General features: G+C 42.5%; 2 protein-coding genes across 4 annotated transcripts in view; both read right to left on the bottom strand.

The window, feature by feature from the left end:
- Nucleotides 1-656: 656 nt before the first annotated feature.
- On the bottom strand, nt 657-2,190 carry LOC118965338 (serine-aspartate repeat-containing protein I-like). Its single transcript, XM_036984393.1, has 4 exons — nt 2,177-2,190; nt 1,736-2,064; nt 1,423-1,602; nt 657-1,289 (listed from the first exon to the last, which is right to left on the bottom strand). Exons 1-4 carry the CDS (start codon nt 2,188-2,190, stop codon nt 751-753), a joined length of 1,062 nt encoding a protein of 353 aa, XP_036840288.1. The 3' UTR covers nt 657-750.
- The window catches only part of LOC110495636 (PTB domain-containing engulfment adapter protein 1-like), a 33,511-nt gene continuing 9,816 nt past the window's right edge, over nt 1,515-25,209 (bottom strand). Inside the window, exons 2-13 of one of the 3 annotated variants that reach the window (XM_036982270.1) lie at nt 18,287-18,375; nt 11,776-11,859; nt 7,784-7,848; nt 7,613-7,684; nt 6,918-7,016; nt 6,619-6,756; nt 6,160-6,276; nt 5,909-5,995; nt 5,530-5,766; nt 5,131-5,296; nt 4,830-4,921; nt 1,515-2,400 (exon numbers count right to left, since the gene is read on the bottom strand). In XM_036982270.1, coding sequence (XP_036838165.1) covers nt 2,329-2,400; nt 4,830-4,921; nt 5,131-5,296; nt 5,530-5,766; nt 5,909-5,995; nt 6,160-6,276; nt 6,619-6,756; nt 6,918-7,016; nt 7,613-7,684; nt 7,784-7,848; nt 11,776-11,803 — 1,173 coding nt within the window. In that variant the 5' untranslated portion in view covers nt 11,804-11,859; nt 18,287-18,375 and the 3' untranslated portion in view covers nt 1,515-2,328. The remainder of the gene's footprint in view (nt 2,401-4,829; nt 4,922-5,130; nt 5,297-5,529; nt 5,767-5,908; nt 5,996-6,159; nt 6,277-6,618; nt 6,757-6,917; nt 7,017-7,612; nt 7,685-7,783; nt 7,849-11,775; nt 11,860-18,286; nt 18,376-25,209) is intronic. The other 2 variants (XM_036982271.1, XM_036982272.1) reach the window with 2 other exon arrangements.

Raw genomic sequence — 25,209 nt, 5'->3', positions numbered from 1 at the left:
GAAAACTTCAGATGGGCCTGTATATGTGCTTTCTTGAGCAGGGGGACCTTGCGGGCGCTGCAGGATTTCAGTCCTTCATGACGTAGTGTGTTACCAATTGTTTTCTTGGTGACTATGGTCCCAGCTGCCTTGAGATCATTGACAAGATCCTCCCGTGTAGTTCTGGGCTGATTCCTCACCGTTCTCATGATCATTGCAACTCCACGAGGTGAGATCTTGCATGGAGCCCCAGGCCGAGGGAGATGGACAGTTCTTTTGTGTTTCTTCCATTTGCGAATAATCGCACCAACTGTTGTCACCTTCTCACCAAGCTGCTTGGCGATGGTCTTGTAGCCCATTCCAGCCTTGTGTTCTTTACTTTAATCTTGGCCTTGACACCCTTGGAGGGCTCTTTGGTCTTGGCCACGGTGGAGAGTTTGGAATCTGATTGATTGATTGCTTCTGTGGACAGGTGTCTTTTATACAGGTAACAAACTGAGATTAGGAGCACTCCCTTTAAGAGTGTGCTCCTAATCTCAGCTCGTTACCTGTATAAAAGACACCTGGGAGCCAGAAATCTTTCTGATTGAGAGGGGGTAAAATACTTATTTCCCTCATTAAAATGCAAATCAATTTATAACATTTTTGACATGTGTTTTTCTGGATTTTGTTGTTGTTATTCTGTCTCTCACTGTTCAAATAAACCCTCCATTAAAATTATAGACTGATCATTTCTTTGTCAGTGGGCAAATGTAGAAAATCAGCAGGTGATCAAATACTTTTTTCCCTTTCTGTAGTCCCAGAAATATTGATTTTATACAAATACTTCTTTACCAGTTCAATTATTTCTACAAAAAGGAAAGCATTGGGGTCGTCAACTGTCCATGTTAGGGTTGCGTTGTGGTCAGCATCAACTGTCCATGTTAGGGATGCGTTGTGGTCAGCATCAACTGTCCATGTTAGGGTTGCGTTGTGGTCAGCATCAACTGTCCATGTTAGGGTTGCGTTGTGGTCAGCATCAACTGTCCATGTTAGGGTTGCGTTGTGGTCAGCATCAACTGTCCATGTTAGGGTTGCGTTGTGGTCAGCATCAACTGTCCATGTTAGGGATGCGTTGTGGTCAGCATCAACTGTCCATGTTAGGGTTGCGTTGTGGTCAGCATCAACTGTCCATGTTAGGGTTGCGTTGTGGTCAGCATCAACTGTCCATGTTAGGGTTGCGTTGTGGTCAGCATCAACTGTCCATGTTAGGGTTGCGTTGTGGTCAGCATCAACTGTCCATGTTAGGGTTGCGTTGTGGTCAGCATCAACTGTCCATGTTAGGGATGCGTTGTGGTCAGCATCAACTGTCCATGTTAGGGATGCGTTGTGGTCGGCATCAACTGTCCATGTTAGGGATGCGTTGTGGTCGGCATCAACTGTCCGCGTTGTGGTCGGCATCAACTGTCCATGTTAGGGTTGCGTTGTGGTCAGCATCAACTGTCCATGTTAGGGTTGCGTTGTGGTCAGCATCAACTGTCCATGTTAGGGTTGCGTTGTGGTCAGCATCAACTGTCCATGTTAGGGTTGCGTTGTGGTCAGCATCAACTGTCCATGTTAGGGTTGCGTTGTGGTCAGCATCAACTGTCCATGTTAGGGATGCGTTGTGGTCAGCATCAACTGTCCATGTTAGGGATGCGTTGTGGTCGGCATCAACTGTCCATGTTAGGGATGCGTTGTGGTCGGCATCAACTGTCCGCGTTGTGGTCGGCATCAACTGTCCATGTTAGGGTTGCGTTGTGGTCAGCATCAACTGTCCATGTTAGGGTTGCGTTGTGGTCAGCATCAACTGTCCATGTTAGGGTTGCGTTGTGGTCAGCATCAACTGTCCATGTTAGGGTTGCGTTGTGGTCAGCATCAACTGTCCATGTTAGGGTTGCGTTGTGGTCAGCATCAACTGTCCATGTTAGGGTTGCGTTGTGGTCAGCATCAACTGTCCATGTTAGGGTTGCGTTGTGGTCAGCATCAACTGTCCATGTTAGGGTTGCGTTGTGGTCAGCATCAACTGTCCATGTTAGGGTTGCGTTGTGGTCAGCGTCGACTGTCCTATGTTAGGGTTGCGTTGTGGTCAGCATCAACTGTCCATGTTAGGGATGCGTTGTGGTCGGCATCAACTGTCCGCGTTGTGGTCGGCATCAACTGTCCATGTTAGGGTTGCGTTGTGGTCAGCATCAACTGTCCATGTTAGGGATGCGTTGTGGTCAGCATCAACTGTCCATGTTAGGGTTGCGTTGTGGTCAGCGTCGACTGTCCTATGTTAGGGTTGCGTTGTGGTCAGCGTCGACTGTCCATGTTAGGGTTGCGTTGTGGTCAGCAGCGACTGTCCACTGGGTCCAGAGAGAAGATGGTGCCCTCCAGGGTTAGTCCCATATTGAACCCCTCCTTCAGAGAGAGAGACACACACACAGGTCAGTGATCCAACCAGAGAGTACAGAAGTCTAGAGCAGTGTGTCCTATACAACAATGAGTAATGCTGTAATTACGGGCCAGTATCCTAGACACATTCTCAATTGAGATTCTCAAGAAACCTTGCTTTTTAATTCAGGTCTACACTTAATCTATGTTATGACAAAAGCAAAATGATGGCTAATTGATAGGAAATTAGCAGGACTGGGAGCAAACATGGTATGATACAATCATAATGTACTTTGACAGTTGGCCTCTATGTACATATTTGATTTTCATGAGATATAAATAGAGGCAGACATCAGTGAAAATGTGAATGCATGTTTCATGGGGAAAAAATATGTGATGGGCATTGTGAAGCATACACATAGGTGAGAGTAAACTAACCGTCGCTGACGCTGCACAGTGAAGAGAGAGAATATGATTATATACTGTCATTTACAATCTACAGTTAGATTATATATAGTTAGATGAACTGTAGGTTACAATCTACAGTTAGATTATATATAGTTAGATGAACTGTAGGTTACAATCTACAGTTAGATTATATATAGTTAGATGAACTGTAGGTCATAATCTTGTTAGATTATAAACTCAGCAAAAAAATAAACGTCCTCACGGTCAACTGAGTTTACTTTCAGCAAACGTAACATGTATAAATATTTATGAACATAACAAGATTCAACAACTGAGACAAAAACTGAACAAGTTCCACAGACATGTGACTAACAGAAATTGAATAATGTGTCCCTGAACAAAGGGGGGTCAAAATCAAGTCAGTCAGTATCTGGTGGCCACCAGCTGCATTAAGTACTGCAGTGCATCTCCTCCTAATGGACTGCACCAGATTTGCTGTAAGATGTTACCCCACTCCTCCACCAAGGCACCTGCAAGTTCCCGGACATTTTTTGGGGGGAATGGCCCTCACCCTCCAATCCAACAAGTCCCAGAAGTGCTCAATGGGATTGAGATCCAGGCTCTCCGCTGGCCATGGCAGAACACTGACATTCCTGTCTTGCAGGAAATCAGCCATACTGCTTGTTCTGTGTGCGATGGCATTGTCATGCTGGAGGGTCATGTCAGGATGAGCCTGCAGGAAGGGTACCACAAGGGTACCTCCTCCCATATTTGGGAGGAGGATGTCTTCCCTGTAACGCACAGCGTTAAGATTGCCTGCAATGACAACAAGCTCAGTCCGATGATGCTGTGACACACCGCCCCAGACCATGACAGACCCTCCACCTCCAAATCGATCCTGCCTCGGTGTAACGCTCATTCCTTTGACGATAAACGCAAATCCGACTATCACCCCTGGTGAGACAAAACCGCAACTCGTCAGTGAAGAGCACTTTTTGCCAGTCCTGTCTGGTCCAGCGATGGTGGGTTTGTGCCCATAGGTGACGTTGTTGCCAGTGATGTCTGGTGAGGACCTGCCTTACAACAGGCCTACAAGCCCCCAGTCCAGCCAATCTCAGCCTATTGAGGACAGTCTGAGCACTGATGGATGGATTGTGCGTTTCTGGTGTAACTCGGGCAGTTGTTGTTGTTGTTGCCATCCAGTACCTGTCCCGCAGGTGTGATGTTCGGATGTACCGATCCTGTGCAGGTGTTGTTACATGTGGTCTGCCAATGAGAGGACCATCAGCTGTCCGTCCTGTCTCCCTGTTGCTCGGTCTTAGGCGTCTCACAGTAATGACATTGCAATTTATTGCCCTGGCCACATCTGCAGTCCTCATGCCTCCTTGCAGCATTCCTAAGGCACGTTCACACAGATGAGCAGATACCCAGATGAGCAGAGACCCTTTAGTGTCCTAGGTTTTCATAACTGTGACCTTAATTGCCTACTGTCTGTAATCTGTTAGTGTCTTAACGACCGTTCCACAGGTGCATGTTCATTAATTGTTTATGGTTCATTGAACAATAATGGGAAACAGTGTTTAAACCCTTTACAATGAAGATCGGTGAAGTTATTTGTATTTTTACTCTTGAAAAACTGACGTTTTTTTTTCTCCTGAGTTTATACTTAATATATGTAAAATATTTACTCAGACCATGTAAACAGTATACGGCATTAAAATAATGACAAGATGAACATTCAACTCTTATAAAACGGGTCCAGTATAAACTCTGGAAAGGCTGGGTCCCATTCTAAAAGGTAGAATCCATGTCGATTGGAACGCAGCCAAAGCATACAGTATTTTACCTTTGATAAACAGCTAATCAGCATAATGGTAGAGCTTTGCTATATTTGTTTGGAGGCAATGCTATTACTTACACCAATGACTGAGCACATAATGCCTGTGTACTTTGACATTATAGGTAATATGCCCCTTATTAACGTAAATATGAGCATGACATGTACTCGCTCTAGAAACACTGCTGTTCCTACAGATGAATGTACACACCTGCATTTCATCCAGTTTAGATTGGACGTCAGGAGGAAAGGACGTGTTGCAGAGGAACGGGTCAAAAGGCTCCGCCCCCAAAATATCTGTTCCTGTTGGAGGGGAGAGATGGAAGGATGAGGGAACGAGGAAAAATACACAGCAGAGAGAGGGAAGACAGGAGTTGAATCAGCATACTGTATGTGTGAAATTGTTCATTGAACAACTTGTATGCAATTGTATAAATACTAATACAACAGTTTATCAATGAATTTCATTACGACATAATGTAAAAAGGAGCATAGTGCGGCAGAGTAGTCACCTCTCTCTCTCAGGAAAACATGTGGAGGAGGTGGAGGAGGGGAAAAGGAGGGAGGAGGAGGAGAGGACCCATTGATGGCAGGTTTCCTTGCCATAGGAGACCCTGAGGAGAATGGAACCATGTCGAAAACGTCCGTCGGGGGACGCCTGGATATGGTGCTCCATGCCTGAGGGGGGGGGGGGGAACAACCATATACAAAGAGGTTGAATGGCAGCTGGATGGCGTACTAAGGCTAAAGTCATAACTACACACACACACACACAGTCCAAAATAAGGGCGTTTCTGTGATTGTATATAACCTCTGTATATGAGGTGAACCATAGAACCCCTTTGCTTCTCTATAGCGCAATTTCTTCTAGCAGTGTAGTAAGGAAAAGCGAGAGAGAAGTAGCTATTTACTCGCGGTCGAGGTAAGCAACCTCCATAATGCTGCGGTAGCCTGGGCTGGGAAGGTTTACTGGGTGGAGGTGTTAGTAGACCAGCGGAGATACTGGAGTCTGGAGAGCTGGCTGGGGTTAGAGCCACAGAGGACATCTCTAGAAAGGAAAGGGCGTTCAGGCTGACACTGTCACCCCAGAACATCGATGAGGGACTCGGCAGCATGTGGGCCTCGTTAGAAGAGTTCAAGTGTAGAAGCTGAGGAGAAATCAGCCAGAGAAAGAAGAAACTTGAAGAAGAAATTTGTTATCACTGATGTCAGGAAGGTAAGGTATTGTTACGGCAGACATTTCTAGAGATTAGTGTGAGACAGAAACTGTTAGATTAGTAGCTAATTTACCGGCGAGCCTTGACAATCTGCCATGTGATCCTCTAGATCTTGAAGTCGTTCTTTCAACTTGGAATTTTCAGTTTCCAGTTCCAGAATCTAAAGTCAACAAACACAAGATCATAATCTAAGAGGTCCCATTTTGTTAGGCCTTTTTCATGCTCTAGTTATGTTTGGATGTGGCACTACATTCCCCATGATTAAATAGTGCACCAGAGAGTTGTGATCAACATTAGTCCACTGTAGAAGGAACACAGACTTACTCTCCTCTGCAAACTGCCGATCTGTTTCCTCATCTCCACGTCTTTCCCGCCAGACTCCAGAAACTTCCTGTACGCCAGGTCAAATGCTCGCCCAATGCTGACGGTGATCTCCTCTGCCTGCAATCCAGTGCATCATGGGTATCCTCAAACATCTAGTGAAAGTACCCTTTGATGGGCTGCACATATATGATGTAGTCCACGATTTTCAGGGGCCTATTTTGCTCTTGACCGCTATTTTCAGAACTACTAGCTTAAAAAGAAAACCCCTAACACCTCTTTAAACCTGAAACAACTAGCTAGGATGAATTCAATAATGCTACCATTCCACCGTCACCTCATACTATGGACTAACTTCTGATAAATTGACATCTAAGATTCATAGAAGGTTATTATAACCTCTAAAGAATCCATATAAAAACTCATGAAAAACAAACACTAAATTATACTTTTTTTCCTTACACATTTCTCACTGTCGAACACATAACAGATGTGTTTTTTGGTCTCTGGCTCTGTGCAGATGAAGGTGAATATCCTCTTGTCGGTTTTGTCGTCCGCGCAGAAGGATATCCTATGAAGCTGACAGTTGTGCTGTACATCCTATAATGAATGAAGATAAATGAGCTTCATCTAATTCTACTCATAAACAAAATATTAAGACAGAGACCGCTTTAGTAAGGGCTGACTGCTTGGTGAGTTTATTCTTCACAAAAGACCCAATGAATCGGGCCTATTATGAGGCCCCCTCACAGTGGACTTACTCTGGTCTTGGGGTCTAATAATTTCACTCCGTAGATGGACACCTGCAGCTCCACCTTCGGTGTTTTGTGTCCCTCTGATTTCTTGATATGCCTTTGGAACTGCAGGATTGAAACGTCAAATCAAAATCTAATTTTATTGGTCACATACACGTGTTTAGCAGATGTTATTGCGGGTGTAGCGCTATAGTGCTTCTAGTTCCGACAGTACAGTAATATCTAACAATTTCACAACCTAACAATACACACAAATCTAAGTAAAGGAATGGAATTAAGAACATATAAATATATGGTTGAGCAATGTCAGAGCGGCATCGGCTAAGATACAGTAGAATAGTATAGAATGCCGAACATGCATATAGGATGAGTAATGCAAGATATGTAAACATTATTAAATTAAAAACATTATTCAAGTGACTAGTGTTCCATTTATTAAAGTGGCCAATGATTTCAAGTCTGGATGTAGGCAGCAGCCTCTGTGCTAGTGATGGCTATTTAGTCTGATGGCCTTGAGATGCAGTAGAAGCTGTTTTTTAATGTCTCGGTGCTCACTTTGATGCGCCTGTACTGACCTCGCCTTCTGGATGATAGCGGGGTGAACAGGAAGTGGCTTGGATGGTACGTTATGACATTGACACATCTAAGGTCCTATAAAATCAAAATTGTTTGAGTACTGGGGGAAATTCTTAAGAGCATACCTTCAGCTTTCTCACTGCTATCCTTATGACATCTGTGCCTTTTGGTTGGTCAACCTCTGTTACGCCAAGGAACTGCAACACGATAAAACGGCACATCATTTTCTGTCCAGTAGATGGTGCTATTCCCCTCTGAGCTCAACGCCTGGCAGAAGTTTAATTAGAAGATCCTACCTTGACATTGTACACTATGTGATTCTTGGCCAAAGCCTCTGGGGCTGTCATCCCTCCAGATTTATCTGAAACAAACAAATGAAGGTTAAAACCGTACATACATGTATTGAAATTTGATACAGAAAAAAAGTTACATATTTAAGATTTAAAACATATATACAATTCTTTGCCATCCAAGCCTTAAACAGATACAGAATTAGAACTGAACCGGGTTCATCTTCCCCAGAAAGTGTCTGCAGTATCTATAAGCTAAATAATGAGATAGAAAGTGATGGCACAACAAACAAATAATATTTTTAAAAAGGTAACAGACAAACCAATGATGCATTTGCTGTGATTGTGTTCATCTTCATTAATGCAACAACAAGAAGAGGAACTAGTGTCTTGTATCAGGAGTTATCTACATGCCATCAACGATGAGGCCTGTGTCTATGTTAACCTTCACATAACAGGTAACGTAACCACAGCAATTTTTAGCATTGGCATTAGACCAGTGGCCCCGCTGAGTTGAGTTCCAACATCAAAGGCTACTGCTCCCCATGTGCTCAAGCCTTCCTTCCACATTCCATACAGAACCATGGAGATTACAGAAAGGTCACAGAGAGAGAGAGAGAGAATACAGATTTTACCTCCATACAGAGGGATACATCAGGTAGTATTAGTGTAACCTCCATACAGAGGGATACATCAGGTAGTATTAGTGTAACCTCCATACAGAGGGATACATCAGGTAGTATTAGTGTAACCTCCATACAGAGGGATACATCAGGTAGTATTAGTGTAACCTCCATACAGAGGGATACATCAGGTAGTATTAGTGTAACCTCCATACAGAGGGATACATCAGGTAGTATTAGTGTAACCTCCATACAGAGGGATACATCAGGTAGTATTAGTGTAACCTCCATACAGAGGGATACATCAGGTAGTATTAGTGTAACCTCCATACAGAGGGATACATCAGGTAGTATTAGTGTAACCTCCATACAGAGGGATACATCAGGTAGTATTAGTGTAACCTCCATGTAGAGGGATACATCAGGTAGTATTAGTGTAACCTCCATATAGAGGGATACATCAGGTAGTATTAGTGTAACCTCCATACAGAGGGATACATCAGGTATTATTAGTGTAACCTCCATACAGAGGTCAGGTAGTATTGGTGTAACCTCCATATAGAGGTCAGGTAGTATTGGTGTAACCTCCATATAGAGGTCAGGTAGTATTGGTGTAACCTCCATATAGAGGTCAGGTAGTATTGGTGTAACCTCCATAAAGAGGTCAGGTAGTATTGGTGTAACCTCCATACAGAGGTCAGGTAGTATTGGTGTAACCTCCATACAGAGGTCAGGTAGTATTAGGGTAACCTCCATACAGAGGTCAGGTAGTATTAGTGTAACCTCCATACAGAGGGATACATCAGGTAGTATTAGTGTAAACTCCATACAGAGGTCAGGTAGTATTGGTGTAACCTCCATATAGAGGTCAGGTAGTATTGGTGTAACCTCCATATAGAGGTCAGGTAGTATTGGTGTAACCTCCATACAGAGGTCAGGTGTATTAGTGTAACCTCCATACAGAGGTCAGGTAGTATTAGTGTAACCTCCATACAGAGGTCAGGTAGTATTAGTGTAACCTCCATATAGAGGTCAGGTAGTATTAGGGTATTCTCCATATAGAGGTCAGGTAGTATTAGTGTAATCTCCATATAGTGACAACTCAATATTAGGAAGGTGTTCTTAATGTTTTGTACTCAATGTAAATGAACAGATCAGGTAGTATTGGTGTAAGAGAAACACATTCAGTCAGTTGGAAATGTGCTCGTTCTGCCTACTGTAGACACATTGGCACTGATTGTACTGTAAGTTGATCTGTAATATTAATGTAAATGAATATAACAGGGACACAAGAGAGTGAGGTTTGTGGTTCAGATATAAAGAAAATGCATTGTGTTTTTTTCTGGTAGGAAAGCACACAGCCTCATTTTATTCCAACTCTTTCTCACTCTTTCTGGATGGAACAGCCACACCTAATGAATAGTTCTCATGAAAACACTATATATTTTTCATTCACCTTGATTAATCACATTCAGTGCCAATGTGTCTCTACAGTTTACGACCAACAGGAAAGGCTATAAAAGACGCAGTGTCTCAAATGCGACACGTATGGCCCTATACAGTGCACTCTCTCTGACCAGGGCCCATTTGGAGACCCTCGCTGCATCAGATGGTCTCCATGTAAATATGTCTCTGAGATAGGAGACATCACAAATGACAAAATTAACAATAAAATACAAATAAAGAAAAGTGTGTACATGAAATGGGACTTTGGGAGAGTAACAATGTGTCTACTAACTAATCCTGGAAATACTGTCATCAGTAGAGGCTGCTTTAAGATCCAGTACACACACACACTATTATGGATGTTTAAAAATAGTAGCAGGAAAGTGAGTGGACATTTGTAGAGTGGGGTTGACAACAGAATAGAATGTGCCTCACAGCATCCTAATGAAATATTCAGACCACCAAACCCAGCTTCTGCTGCGACTGCTAAGTGAGAAACTCTGGTCAGACGTTGGTGGTGAGGTAAAGACGGTGGAGCATCGGAGGCCAGAGGCGGCGTATGTGCACGCATATTAAGAAAGGAGGAAAGTCACTAGTCTAGTAAAACATCAGGTCAGAGACACCTGTATCAGCCCACTGACAGATGTAACCAGCCATGTCTAGAGTTTTTGCAGCTTAGAGAGCGCAAGCGAGAACGAGAGATTGTGTCTAGACTTGACAGTTCACGCAGCTTTTGTATTCTGATAATGGAGTTCTGATTATGGAGTTCTGATTATGGAGTTCTGATTATGGAGTTCTGATTATGGAGTTCTGATTATGGAGTTCTGATTATGGAGTTCTGATCATGGTGTTCTGATTATGGAATTCCAAACACGTCATCCGTCTGTCTACATTTAAAATGTGTCCACAGTGTCCATTCCCGCACAATATTCAAAATCAAGTATGCATTCTACAAACGGCGGAATAGGCAAAATATGATAACACCACAACAGCTGATGGCAGTAGCTAACTACTGTAGCTAGCCAGCAAGCTAATAAGGACTGCAAACGAGTTAGAAAAAAATATTTGGCTAGAGTTATGCTAAATATTAGCTAGATGGATACCATTTGAGGCCAGCAAAGAGGTTCCCTACATGCTAGGAACATATTTCTGCCAACATTCTAATGAAACGGTGCCTCTCAGTCCCAAAACACACGTTTTCTGGAGACTTGTGGGAAGAGTGCTGATGACGTCGCCCACGCCATGCGTTTCGGTAGCCTGACTGCATCCAGACTGAGGAGAAATCTGCACACAATGCATCCCTGACCACCTCCTGAAGTGGTCAGACAGAACTGAACACAATCTGATGACAAAGCCACTTTTGTGCGTCTAGAGCCGTCTTCGTATTATGATAGCAGAAGTCACATGTACTGTAAGTGTAAAGTGTAGACACTACTAGAGCGACAGAAAGAGACACTAACGAAGAGATTGAGATAATTGAGACATTTATTCATCAGGAATTAAATTGACCTGAGTAGGTACAAATTGCCTTTACATTATGTTCTGTAAGTAACACATATATTCCATAAAGAAGTACAACATGAAATGTCTCTACCCACTGGACACAGACCTCATTTCAATGTCAAAGTTTGATTTACATTTGGTTCAGTTGTCAACTAACATGAAATCAAACCCCCCAAAAATCTGATTATTTTTAGGTTAAAAAAAAAAATCCCTTACATTGATTTATTTTTATCCAGTTTTCCACTCTGATTCAACGTCATCACATTAAATTTGATTAAAAATGACATGGAAACAACGTTGATTCAACCAGGTCTTGCCCAGTGGGTAAGTACTTGAGGTCAACATGCTTTCAAAAGACTGTGCTGTTTGTGTATAAGAAACATGGTGTTATTTCAAATGAACTCAATGAATACAGTGAGCTGTTACCTTTTCTCCGGTTGAAAGCTCTGTTCATACTGTGATAGCTTCTATGGTGGTACTGAGACCTGGGCTCTGCAGTGGATCAGGAGCCTGGAGGGAGAAAACACCACCAAGTCAAGGTCAAGGACATTGAGGGGCTGTGGGTTAGGGGATGGCTGGGGAAGGAGAGATCAGCGTCCCAAATGGCACCCTATTCAGTGCACTACTGTTGACCTGAGCCCCGTTCCGCTAGCGGAACCCCCCCCCCCCCCCCCCCCCCCATATGCATATATTAGCATCTGGGACAGAGTAGGAGGCAGTTCACTCTGTGCACGCTATTCATCCAAAAGTGAAAATGCTGCCCCCTATCCCAAAAAGGTTATTAAGGCACGTGGTCAAAAGCAGGTCAAAACCACGTCAGGAAATAGGGAGCTATTTGAGACACACTCAGAGAGAGACATCCATCTGTATTGGCTTGTCTAGGCTAACTGGTGCAGTGAGAGATCAATGTGAAGCTAAATGACTGGAGACCGGAGCTAGATTGAGGTTTGGTCTGGTGTTGGTAGGTAAAGGAAACAGGAGCTAGATTGACGTTTGGTCTGGTGTTGGTAGGTAAAGGAAACAGGAGCTAGATTGAGGTTTGGTCTGGTGTTGGTAGGTAAAGGAAACAGGAGCTAGATTGAGGTTTGGTCTGGTGTTGGTAGGTAAAGGAAACAGGAGCTAGATGGAGGTTTGGTCTGGTGTTGGTAGGTAAAGGAAACAGGAGCTAGATTGACGTTTGGTATGGTGTTGGTAGGTAAAGGAAATATGGGTTGGAGACAGAGGACAGGACTATTGTGACCTTCATTCACATGGATGCACCTAGTGGTAAACCCCCCACACACACACAATACATTTCTTTCAATACATTTCTGCTTCTACCAAAAACAATGTTCAGCCTTTAGAATGTATACCTCTATACGATTATCCCTGATCCAATCATTCAAGCCATGCTAAGCTTTAGCCAGCGCTCGACTTAAACAGTCATGCCTTAAACCCAGTCATCCCACAGAAAAGCAACAATATCCCTTTGTTAACACAATTGCAAAAATAAACATGTTGCCTTGAGTAACACTAGTGAACAGTCTGCTTGTGAATGTAGCATATTCCATATCGCCAGACCAGTTCATTTCAGTTCAAACGATTAGGTCAGAGGTTTATCATTTTTCATGATTTCACTTCCCTATATGACAAGTGGATGAGATGTAAACTAGTGAGGCTTGGTGGTGACTCAGCTGAACGGTCTCTCACACCATGGACGTTACCATCAACGTTACCAAAGGTATAACCAAGGCCACTATCATGTTCAGTAGCACTTGTAGGTGGAAAATCCCTATATCAGCCATAAACTCTTGTGTAACTGGAATGTCTTCCTATATTCCTCACCAACTACAGCTTCTTAGCCTGATGGAGCGAAAAGGCTGACATGCTGCAAGTAGCTTGAGTTCTCAACGTACTGCCACGTTCCTCACCTTTTTACTAAGATCGTAGGACGGAGACTTCTGACAGCTGTGGATGTAGGTACAAATGTAGGCTCTTTATTTGAGCCAATTTGATACAGCTGGAAAATAATGCTGCAGCAACATGAAATGTCAATTATAATTAATGCACAATTTTCTAGGGGTTGATACATTTTGTGTAAGGGAAAAATCATGTCTGAAATGTCCAAGTGGAAATTACAAACTCCAGAAGCCTTTTTTAACCTCAAATACACTACAAGTTGAAAATATCCTACAATGCAGGAAAGTTGTCCTGCAACAGGGTGATCAAATTAACAGCCTACATCTGTATGCAGTGGAGACTTTCATAGTTGATATGGTTCCTCCTCCATCTTCTTAGACACAGAGAAAAGTCTTTCCTCCCTGAAACTAAAAACTGTCGCCAACCTCTGAAATGACCTCATTCTTTTATTTAAATGACACTTTAAAAAAATGTCATGGCACAGATAGACAGGTTTAACTACGTCTAATATATGTGTTAAATTAGCTTTGTATAAGCAGCTTTGTTTTGGTCTTGTTGGGACATAATCTAACAGGGTCTGAGATGAAGAATTAATTAAGGGCAACACAGTCGGACTCAAAATCACAACATGTACTTAAGCTCCACAGGCTAGAATCAATGCATGGTCTAACGACAGACACAAAGGAGCCAAAATATTGATTTTGAAAAAGAAAGTCATAGGGTCAAGGGTCAGTTATTGTCATTTCATTCAATGGGTGACATCATCACAGTTCATTGTTCTTGGTGAGACTACACCTCATGTAAAAAATGAATATACTGGCTGTAGCCAAGACATGTCATATTATAGATATTCTTGTCATGAAAAACATGTACAGAAGTTTCAAAAATACATTTATTGCAGATTGAGGGTATTGGGAAGAAATTAATGAACCATCATTACACGTATACAAAGAGGCAACCTCAGAAATCATTGTCATCAATTCAATAACATGTCAGTCATACACTGACAATCCAACACCATATAAACCCATAAAGGATCCATTAAAATGGACTTCCATCATGCACTTCCATTGACAAGTGTCTCAAAGTAGTATTATCCATCCTCTCAAAGCCTTGGAGAGTGAACGACTTTCAATTTACATGCTTTAAATACTTTAATACTTTAAATGTGGCACATGGACTATAACGGAAGTGTAATTAGATTTCCATGGATGCATGGTAACACCAGATAAATCTAAATTGAAAATACTAGACAGGAAGCCATTTTAAAGTTACGAGAAAAAAAAAAGGAGAAAAAAATACGTGACTTCCTTCCTTCAGGAACCTTATTAACCTCTTATTAAATGGTCTTCCTTCCTTCAGGAACCTTATTAACCTCTTATTAAATGGTCTTCCTTCCTTCAGGAACCTTATTAACCTCTTATTAAATCGTCTTCCTCCCTCCAGGAAACTTATTAACCTCTTATTAAATTGTCTTCCTCCCTTCAGGAACCTTATTAACCTCTTATTAAATCGTCTTCCTCCCTTCAGGAACCTTATTAACCTCTTATTAAATCGTCTTCCTCCCTTCAGGAACCTTAACCTCTTATTAAATCGTCTTCCTTCCTTCAGGAACCTTATTAACCTCTTATTAAATCGTCTTCCTCCCTTCAGGAACCTTATTAACCTCTTATTAAATCGTCTTCCTCCCTTCAGGAACCTTATTAACCTCTTATTAAATCGTCTTCCTTCCTTCAGGAACCTTATTAAATGGTCTTCCTCCCTCCAGGAACCTTATTAACCTCTTATTAAATGGTCTTCCTTCCTTCAGGAACCTTATTAACCTCTTATTAAATCGTCTTCCTTCCTTCAGGAACCTTATTAACCTCTTATTAAATCGTCTTCCTTCCTCCAGGAACCTTATTAACCTCTTATTAAATGGTCTTCCTTCCTTCAGGAACCTTATTAAGCTCTTATTAAATCGTCTTCCTCCCTCCAGGAACCTTATTAACCTCTTATTAAATCATCTTCCATTATAGGGATCCATGGATCAAATCTCCATGCTGAACAGGTCATTTACATTTGGGGGAACGTGTTTTGGTGGGAGCTGAGTTTAGTCTGTCCTCACTCAGAATAAAACAGGGCCAGGGTGATTGAGGCCGTCACTGCTTATGGCTGTCACATAGCAACCATTACAGTTAAAAAGAATTGGCCGTACACGGCACCGATGACTGTAAGAAATGTCGAAAGACAATCCTACAAACCCAGGAAGTATAAAACGTGCTATAACATGCATAGTTAGAAAACCCATTGACGGAATCAATTGACATAATTGAAGAGAATTCAAAGACATCGGTTGGTTTTCTCAAATACTTTTCACCCAATTGTTAGTCATCAAGAAGATGTTCTCACATATGCAAGTATCCTAAATTCCACTGGGGTCAAATGTATATTTAGTCTCCCATTGACATCGATGCCTGACTAAGTGAAAATTCAGCTTAGACGGAAGTTAGGATTTAGCCTCTACTGTCTACTCAAATGATGATCCAGACACTTCCTGGAAACGAATGTGGGACCTAGAAAGACAACAACAGTGTGTGTCCACCTCGAGGGCAAGGACCCATTCCGACTAATGAAGGCTATTAGATTCATAGCTACTCCCAGAGAGGAGGTACTCAGAACCCCCTTAAAGGGGCAATCTGCAATTGGAACAATAACAAAGCCATTATTCAACCACTGTTTCGCTAAAAAGGCTGAGGGAGAGGGCTTCAAACTGCAGACTGCCCCTTTTAACTAACCTATTTTACTGTGCTCATTTATTAGCCAGATTAGAATAGCATTCATACTAATTACTTGGACTGCGTCTCAAACGGCATCCTATTCCTTATATAGTGCACTGCTATTGACCAGAGCCCTATGGGACACAACCTTACTTTAGTCATGCGGAAATTACAAATCCGATTGGCAGCTTCAAGTGCCGGGTGCGAGGCGGCGAGGAGGGTGTTTCAAACACTATGGCCCGTTTTCTTTTCTCTTCTCCTTTCTGATAGGTTATGTGGCAATGGTTGTCATGGGTTGGAGGGGGAAGTGTAGTTCTGTTGTTTTGGGGTGGCGTGTGCCTTTATGCTATGTGAAGTTGAGCAATGTGAAGTTGATTTGAGGCCATGACTGATGTCTGCCGCTCTCAAAGTTCTTGAGCTAGTCGTTTCGTTGCTTTGTAGAGAAGTGTGTGTGTGTGTGTGTGTGAGAGACGACAAGACAAAGCACTCTAGTATAATGAGGCAGGTCTATAAATCTCACTGAGTGATTCCCGGTGAACCGTTTAAGGCTTAAACCCTTTTTAATAATTTCACTCTAATCTTCATGGCTGTTTTTGCATGATAAGGACTTTTACCCACGGAATACCAGACCGAGACATTCATAATGTGACCATATTTTACTGTCAAGCATTGATTTCCTAGGGGAAGTGGTTCTCTCAGAGGCTGAGAAAATACAAGCCCTCGAGGGCAAGGACAGACTAAACTAAGTTTAAAACTATGGTCCTGCTTTTTACTTCCAGTGGATAAGAAAAAGGGAGAAAGAAAGAAAGAGAAGGAGAGAAAGAAAAAAATAAAGAGAACTTTACAAGTTCAGTACTCTCTGAGAAACATTTGTCAAAGCCGAAGATGGCACTGTTAAGACTTATTTTTCTAACCAAGGGAGAACATATCCCAGCTATACCATTACTCTAAGACATACTCAGCTCCTTGGCCTTGGTATTAATGACGCACATACTGTACCGGATTGCAAATAAATAAAGACCTGAATGTCGGATCTTAAATTTGAGACTGTTTGCTAAAGCAGGAACAAAAAAATCCTTCAACAAGAGGAAATGTGAATTATTATGTGGATTATAATTCATGGACATTTTTGTAGGGGTTGATAAATTGAAAGTCTAAAATGTTTAAGTGGAAATTACAAACTTCAGAAGCCTTTTTAAACCTCAAATACACTTAGTTTTAAATGTTATGCATTGGAGCAAAGTTCTCCTTGAAAAGGGTGATCAAATTATGATCCCACATCTGTAGCACATACTGCATGTGACCAATCAGGGAACATGACAGGACTAAAGAATACTCACTAACTGACACACTCAACAGAGCTCCATTTGGAACAATATTTTATTTTTTATTTTATTTCACCTCTATTTAACCAGGTAGGCTAGTTGAGAACAAGTTCTCATTTACAACTGCGACCTGGCCAAGATAAAGCATAGCAGTGTGAACAGACAACACAGAGTTACACATGGCGTAAACAATATACAAGTCAATAACACAGTAGGGGAAAAAATAAAAAAAGAGAGTATATACATTGTGTGCAAAAGGCATGAGGAGGTAGGCGAATAATTACAATTTAGCAGATTAACACTGGAGTGATAAATGATCAGATGGTCATGTGCAGGTAGAGATACTGGTGTGCAAAAGAGCAGAAAAGTAAATAAATAAAAACAGTATGGGGATGAGGTAGGTAAATTGGGTGGGCTATTTACCGATAGACTATGTACAGCTGCAGTGATCGGTTAGCTGCTCAGATAGCAGATGTCTAAAGTTGGTGAGGGAGCTAAAAGTCTCCAACGATTTTTGCAATTCGTTCCAGTCACAGGCAGCAGAGAACTGGAAGGAAAGGCGGCCAAAGGAGGTGTTGGCTTTAGGGATGATCAGTGAGATATACCTGCTGGAGCGCGTGTTGTTATCATGACCATTGAACTGAGATAAGGCGGAGCTTTACCTAGCATGGACTTGTAGATGACCTTGAGCCAGTGGGTCTGGCGACGAATCTGTAGCAAGGGCCAGCCGACTAGAGCATACAGGTCGCAGTGGTGGGTGGTATAAGGTGTTTTAGTAACAAAACGGATGCCACTGTGATAAACTGCATCCAGTTTGCTGAGTAGAGTATTGTGTTACCTGTCCTTTACACATGCAATACGTTTCCATTTTCATGTAGAAGAACAGGAGTGGTCCTGTACCTTTATGAAATGTTCAGGGAACAACATGTTGTGACGAGAGGAAGATGAATGTACCTTCTTGATTTGGATTTGTGTGTCTGGAACCCACTAGTAGTGTCTGTCACTCATCTATCCTCCCCTCTGACTCATCAGTTCCCTCTCTCCTGTTGAGAGAAAAACAGAGGAAGTATTGATTATCATCCCCATCATGATTACAAAGGATCTTCTCATGGTAACCATACATTATTATAATATGACATCTCTTTATAGCATAAAATATTGGAAGATTATGACTACAAATTGGAAGAACACATTTTTATATTGGACAAGCTAGGCTCTAATAATTTGCATCTATATTGCTCCACGGCTTCAAACATGAAGCATAATAGGTTATGCAATATTGGTATATACAGTAGTGTATCATAGTATACTATGGAGTAGAGAGTATAAAGCCCCCTGACATTGTTTATATAACCAATACTGATGGAGTAATGGTATTTTCTCAATTTCTCTCCCAGGGAAAATGACACACATCAAATGCCAGCTGAGATTTGGCTCCTGGAACATTTTCCTTCCATTAGAATATAATGTGCATCACTACAGCAACCTGACAGCCCACACTACAACATAAATGGCTTAACCTTTTCCCCTTATAGATATTCAACCAATGAACATACAGAACCAAAAATAGGACAGAACTTGAAGATGGGAGGGAGAAAGATTTTTCTTTAAAGGAGAGGAAGAGAGAACAAGAAAGAAAGAAAAAGAGAGAAAGAGAAAAAGAGAAAGCGAAAGAGGACGAGGTTGAGGGAAAGCGGCTATAGGGAACATATGGCCCCCCTACAGGATCTATAATATGGCACGTTGCCCATTTCAAAGACAAAACTCTCAGAAACATTTAACGGTGCTTATCCACACAGTATAAATGATACGTCCACAATGTCCCTTAGGACACGTCTCAGTAATGTGAAAACAGGGCTGGTGTTCATATCATCTTCTGACAGGACACTTGACAGTTATTTGCCATGACAAGCTTAAAAGACGAAAACAGGCTAAGGCTCACTATCCCCTTCTCCTGACATACCCATCATTTAGCTTGTGTGTGATGGAAGATACATTAGACATTTCTCATAGCTGTATACATTCTAACACTCTTAATGGAGCGTATGGTTTTTAAGGCAGTGAGAAATGATTTGTGTGTCCATTCGATCAATCAGGCAGCAATGTAAATTAACAGGGTTGCACTGTGGAGAGAGAAATGACTGGCTCCATCTTCGTTTCTTCTTTATGTGTATTCTGCAGCACCTTCTACATGGGAGGAATCTGATCCAGAAACCTGTTGTCCTGGAGCACATTCTACATGAGAGGGAATCTGATCCAGAAACCTATTGTCCTGGAGCACATTCTACATGAGAGGGAATCTGATCCAGAAACCTATTGTCCTGGAGCACATTCTACATGAGAGGGAATCTGATCCAGAAACCTATTGTCCTGGAGCACATTCTACATGAGAGGGAATCTGATCCAGAAACCTGTTGTCCTGGAGCACATTCTACATGGGAGGAATCTGATCCAGAAACCTGTTGTCCTGGAGCACATTCTACATGGGAGGGAATCTGATCCAGAAACCTGTTGTCCTGGAGCACATTCTACATGGGAGGGAATCTGATCCAGAAACCTGTTGTCCTGGAGCACATTCTACATGGGAGGAATCTGATCCAGAAACCTGTTGCCCTGGAGCACATTCTACATGGGAGGAATCTGATCCAGAAACCTGTTGCCCTGGAGCACATTCTACATGGGAGGAATCTGATCCAGAAACCTGTTGTCCTGGAGCACATTCTACATGGGAGGAATCTGATCCAGAAACCTGTTGTCCTGGAGCACATTCTACATGGGAGGAATCTGATCCAGAAACCTGTTGTCCTGGAGCACATTCTACATGGGAGGAATCTGATCCAGAAACCTGTTGTCCTGGAGCACATTCTACACGAGAGGGAATCTGATCCAGAAACCTGTTGTCCTGGAGCACATTCTACATGGGAGGAATCTGATCCAGAAACCTGTTGTCCTGGAGCACATTCTACATGGGAGGAATCCGATTCAGAAACCTGTTGTCCTGGTTAAGCAATGTCTCTGTTGATGTTGTTTAAAAGTATAAATCACTCAGTCGAATAAATATGATATAATAGAACAGCAGTCTGTGTAAGTGTGTCTGTGTATGGGTTGGATGTGTAGTGCGAGGTCAAATAGTCTCTACGGTGCAGGTCTGTGCAGGCAGACAGCTAGGATTATCTGTTCAGCAGTCTGATGGCCTGGTGGTAGAAGCTAGAGGTCGACCGATTAATCGGAATGGCCGATTAATTAGGGCCGATTTCAAGTTTTCATAACAATCGGAAATCAGTATTTTTGGGCGACGATTTGCCAATTGTATATTTTTTTTTACACCTTTATTTAATATTTATTTAACTGGGCAAGTCAGTTAAGAACATTCTTATTTTCAAGGAAGGCCTAGAAACGGTGGGTTAACTGCCTCGTTCAGTGGCAGAACGACAGATTGTCAGCTCGGGGGATCCAATCTTGCAACCTTACAGTTAACTAGTCCAACGCAATAACGACCTGCCTCTCTCTCGTTGCACTCCACAAGGAGACTGCTTGTTACGCAAATGCAGTAAGCCAAGGTAAGTTGCTAGCTAGCATTAAACTTATCTTATAAAAAAAATCACTAGTTAATTACACACATGGTTGATGATATTACTAGATATTATCTAGCGTGTCCTGCGTTGCATATAATCTGACTGAGCATACAAGCATACAAGTATCTAAGTATCTGACTGAGCGGTGGTAGGCAGAAGCAGGGGCGTAAACATTCATTCAAACAGCACGTTTTGCCAGCTGCTCTTCGTTGTGCGTCAAGCATCGCGCTGTTTACGACTTCAAGTCTATCAACTCCCGAGATGAGGCTGGTGTAACCGAAGTGAAATGGCTGGCTAGTTAGCGCACGCTACTCGCTCTGAGCCTTGGGGTGGTTGTTTCCCTTGCTCTGCATGGGTAACGCTGCTTCGATGTGGTGGCTGTTGTCGTTATGTTGCTGGTTCGAGCCCAGGGAGGAGCGAGGAGAGGGACGGAAGCTATACTGTTACACTGGCAATACTAAAGTGACTATAAGAACATCCAATAGTCAAAGGTTAATGAAATACAAATGGTATAGAGGGAAATAGTCCTATAATTCCTATAATAACTACAACCTAAAACTTATTACCTGGGAATATTGAAGACTCATGTTAAAAGGAACCACCAGCTTTCATATGTTCTCATGTTCTGAGCAAGGAACTAGCTTTCTTACATAGCACATATTGCACTTTTACTTTCTTCTCCAACACTTTGTTTTTGCATTATTTAAACCAAATTGAACAGGTTTCATTATTTGGAGCACGCGCTCCAGCAGGCGTATCTCACTGATCATCCCTAAAGCCAACACCTCATTTGGCCACCTTTCCTTCCAGTTCTCTGCTGCCTGTGACTGGAACAAATTGGAGTTGGAGACTTTTATCTCCCTCACCAACTTCAAACATCTGCTATCTGAGCAGCTAACCGATCGCTGCAGCTGTACATAGTCCATCGGTAAATAGCCAACCCAATTTACCTACCTCATCCCCATACTGTTTATATTTCTTTACTTCTCTGCTCTTTTGCACACCAGTATCTCTACCTGCACATGACCATCTGATCATTTATCACTCCAGTGTTAATCTGCTAAATTGTAATTATTCTCCTACCTCCTCATGCCTTTTGCACACAATGTATATAGACTATTTTTTTTCTTTCTACTGTGTTATTGACTTGTTAATTGTTTACTCCATGTGTAACTCTGTGTTGTTGTCTGTTCACACTGCTATGCTTTATCTTGGCCAAGTCGCAGTTGTAAATGAGAACTTGTTCTCAACTAGCCTACCTGGTTAAATAAAGGTGAAATTGAAAAATCATAATCGGTCGACCTCTAGTAGAAGCTGTCGTATCAGAGCCTCATCCACTCTCCCTCACACTTCAACATGGACCAGAACACTCCAGGCCCTGTGAATACCTGTATTGGTTTCCCTGTGCTGCATCTCTGAAAACAACAGCTCAGCACAGAGGACATTGGAGATCTAATTTTTCCAATTGAGACAACCCCTATCCCTGTTAAGACTGATCTGCAGTCCTCTGTCTGGAGTAGATAAGTCTGTGCCATCCCCCAAAGCCCTCCCTGTGGCCAGTACCATGTAACCTACCCAGCCAGGCCCGCTCCTTGTACCCAGTCAACCCCCTTAGGGGACTTGTGGAAACACACCCAGCCAGGCCCTCTCCCTATAGCCAGTCAACCCCCTTAGGGGACTCGTGGAAACACACCCAGCCAGGCCCTCTCCCTATAGCCAGTCAACCCCCTCAGGGGATCCCTGGAAACATACTCAGACAGACCCTCTCTTTGCACCTTCTAACACACAAGTCTCTCATTTAAAATGACAAAACTGTCTATTTCTTGACAGATGAATAGTTCTGGACAGAAAATTCCCTTTTAATAAATGTAATTGGATGGTGCAAGTCAGAGAAAAACTTTAGGTACACTTCTGTATGACAAATAGTGTTTTGCCTGAGCCATTCTAGACATAACTGATCGATTACCCATGTCAACCTGATGACAGTCAAGATAAGTTGAAGCAGAGACTTTAAGGGAACAAATACCGCTTCAAAATACCTAACATTGAACCTGCAGGCAGAGTATTTACAGACTGACAGGAAAAGAGAATAGTTGTTTATTTTACAGAGTGTGTGAGTAATATGGGTTTACCCCCTGGCCCAGCTCAACCCTAAACCTAGCTTCATGTCCACGCCCCAGCTCAACCCTAAACCTAGCTTCATGTCCACACCCCAGCTCAACCCTAAACCTAGCTTCATGTCCACACCCTGGCCCAGCTCAACCCTAAACCTAGCTTCATGTCCACACCCCAGCTCAACCCTAAACCTAGCTTCATGTCCACACCCTGGTTCAACCCTAAACCTAGCTTCATGTCCACACCCCGGTTCAACCCCAAACCTAGCTTCATGTCCACACCCCAGCTCAACCCCAAACCTAGCTTCATGTCCACACCCCAGCTCAACCCCAAACCTAGCTTCATGTCCACACCCCAGCTCAACCCTAAACTTAGCTTCATGTCCACACCCCAACTCAACCCTAAACCTAGCTTCATGTCCACACCCCAGCTCAACCCTAAACCTAGCTTCATGTCCACACCCCAACTCAACCCTAAACCTAGCTTCATGTCCATACCCCAACTCAACCCTAAACCTAGCTTCATGTACACACCCCAACTCAACCCTAAACCTAGCAATAACCCTAACTTTCCTCAATTATCCCTTTCTCTTACAATGATGATTCATAAGCCACCTTAAACATTGACCAATGACAAGTAAGCTATTCAAAACAGGATTTATGATCATGTCTAGAGCATTGGAAAGAGTGTCTGGTTTTGTAGAGATTGACCTATATTTCCACAGTTAAGCACTGTTAATAACAATAATATAAAACCCTCTCTAAGCAGTCGGGGTGGGGGCGACACACCAAACAATGAAAATAATGTTTCTCGCCTTTGTTACCAAATGTAGGTCAATTATCTTGACGAATGGTGTTTGGCCAGTTATACTGGAATATAAAGTACTTGTATTGCATGTAGACTATTTAGGGAGATTATATTACATGTCTATTATGCAAACTAATATTTCCTCATTAATATTAAATCCAGATATAAGCATTGAGGAGACCAATCAATATGCCAGACGTATCATACCGATCTTGTCTAGATGAACAATAAAGAGGATTCTACAGTAAGGTAGCACTGTGAGGGAAACTAGGGCTATATATAGCTCTGGATTTATCCACACAATAGATTTATATTTTCCTTATAAAAGCTAACTAAGATAAACTGTAGCTTCACCAGGTCATTCATCTCTGTGCCTACATAACACAGCGTTGGTCGCTTCCTTTGTCTTCTCCAGCCACAACGCATTTCCATAACACATTTACTACAGAGATGACAGCTTTATTATGCTATCATATCTCGGTAATGCAGTTCCTTCCCGCTCCAGCCGAATATCCATCACACATAAACTCACCACTCTGGTCAGAGAGAGGACAAACAATTCAAAAGTAGGAGCGAGAGAGAACCCCTTATTGGCCTGTATGTATGCCACAAGGACTCATGTTTCAGTTATACTGTAGTGTATAACTGCAGCAGGAACACGACAGAAACCCATTGAGGGGGAAGGAGGACTAACATTGAGCTCCTAATGGATGCCAAGGCTCCAACCATAGCCCTATTCCAGCCCCTGCTATCTAGCTCCTGCAAACACCAAGCTCAACTAAGCCCGTTACCACGACAATCACACAGCAGATTCCATACACAAGGCTTCCACTGGCCTGAACAGTCACACATTCCAAATCCAACAATGCCTTAGAACCCAGCGGATTCCGCGCTGGAATACATTGAGACTGACGGACAACAGCCAACGAGATCAAAGGAGAAGGGCTCTGTTTGAGCAGTGTTCTGTGTTCTCTGTTGGACATACTGTACCTCATGTAATCTACATGCACTGAAAACACACCATATTTCCATCAACCCATCTCAATATAGATTCGATGGTAAAGTTAGTAGTGGGACAGTGGATGTCATGTTCATTTAGTGAAAAACAGCAGCAAATAGCCTACAAGAAGTGATGACTAACTATGTGTTCATTAGCCTACACGGTTTTCTGCTAATCGATGTGATTTTGTTTCACGCAATCTCTGTCTGTACATGAGGTTAATTCTCTGGCTGGGCAAATAAATTGGTGGTATAGCTCTGTATGCCCATCTATCACTGATCAGAAACATTTAGCATGCAATAATGTAGCCCTAAATCAAGCGTAAGCCTATTATTTTGCTCGATAGCGTAAAGGCAACTCCAAAAGCCTGCAGAGGTTGT

Source organism: Oncorhynchus mykiss, chromosome 7 (genome assembly GCF_013265735.2).
Source record: "Oncorhynchus mykiss isolate Arlee chromosome 7, USDA_OmykA_1.1, whole genome shotgun sequence".
NCBI classification, from domain to species: domain Eukaryota; kingdom Metazoa; phylum Chordata; class Actinopteri; order Salmoniformes; family Salmonidae; genus Oncorhynchus; species Oncorhynchus mykiss.
Note: the sequence above shows the minus strand (reverse complement) of the source record. Positions and strands in the feature narration are given on the sequence as shown.

What these genes read in the sequence shown, in the direction of transcription:
- LOC118965338 (XM_036984393.1), bottom strand. An exon ending in CGCAACCCTAACATGGACAG is followed by an intron (nt 1,603 to 1,735) that starts TTGATGCCGACC and finishes TAACATGGACAG; the next exon opens with TTGATGCTGACCACAACGCA. An exon ending in CGCAACCCTAACATGGACAG is followed by an intron (nt 1,290 to 1,422) that starts TTGATGCCGACC and finishes TAACATGGACAG; the next exon opens with TTGATGCTGACCACAACGCA.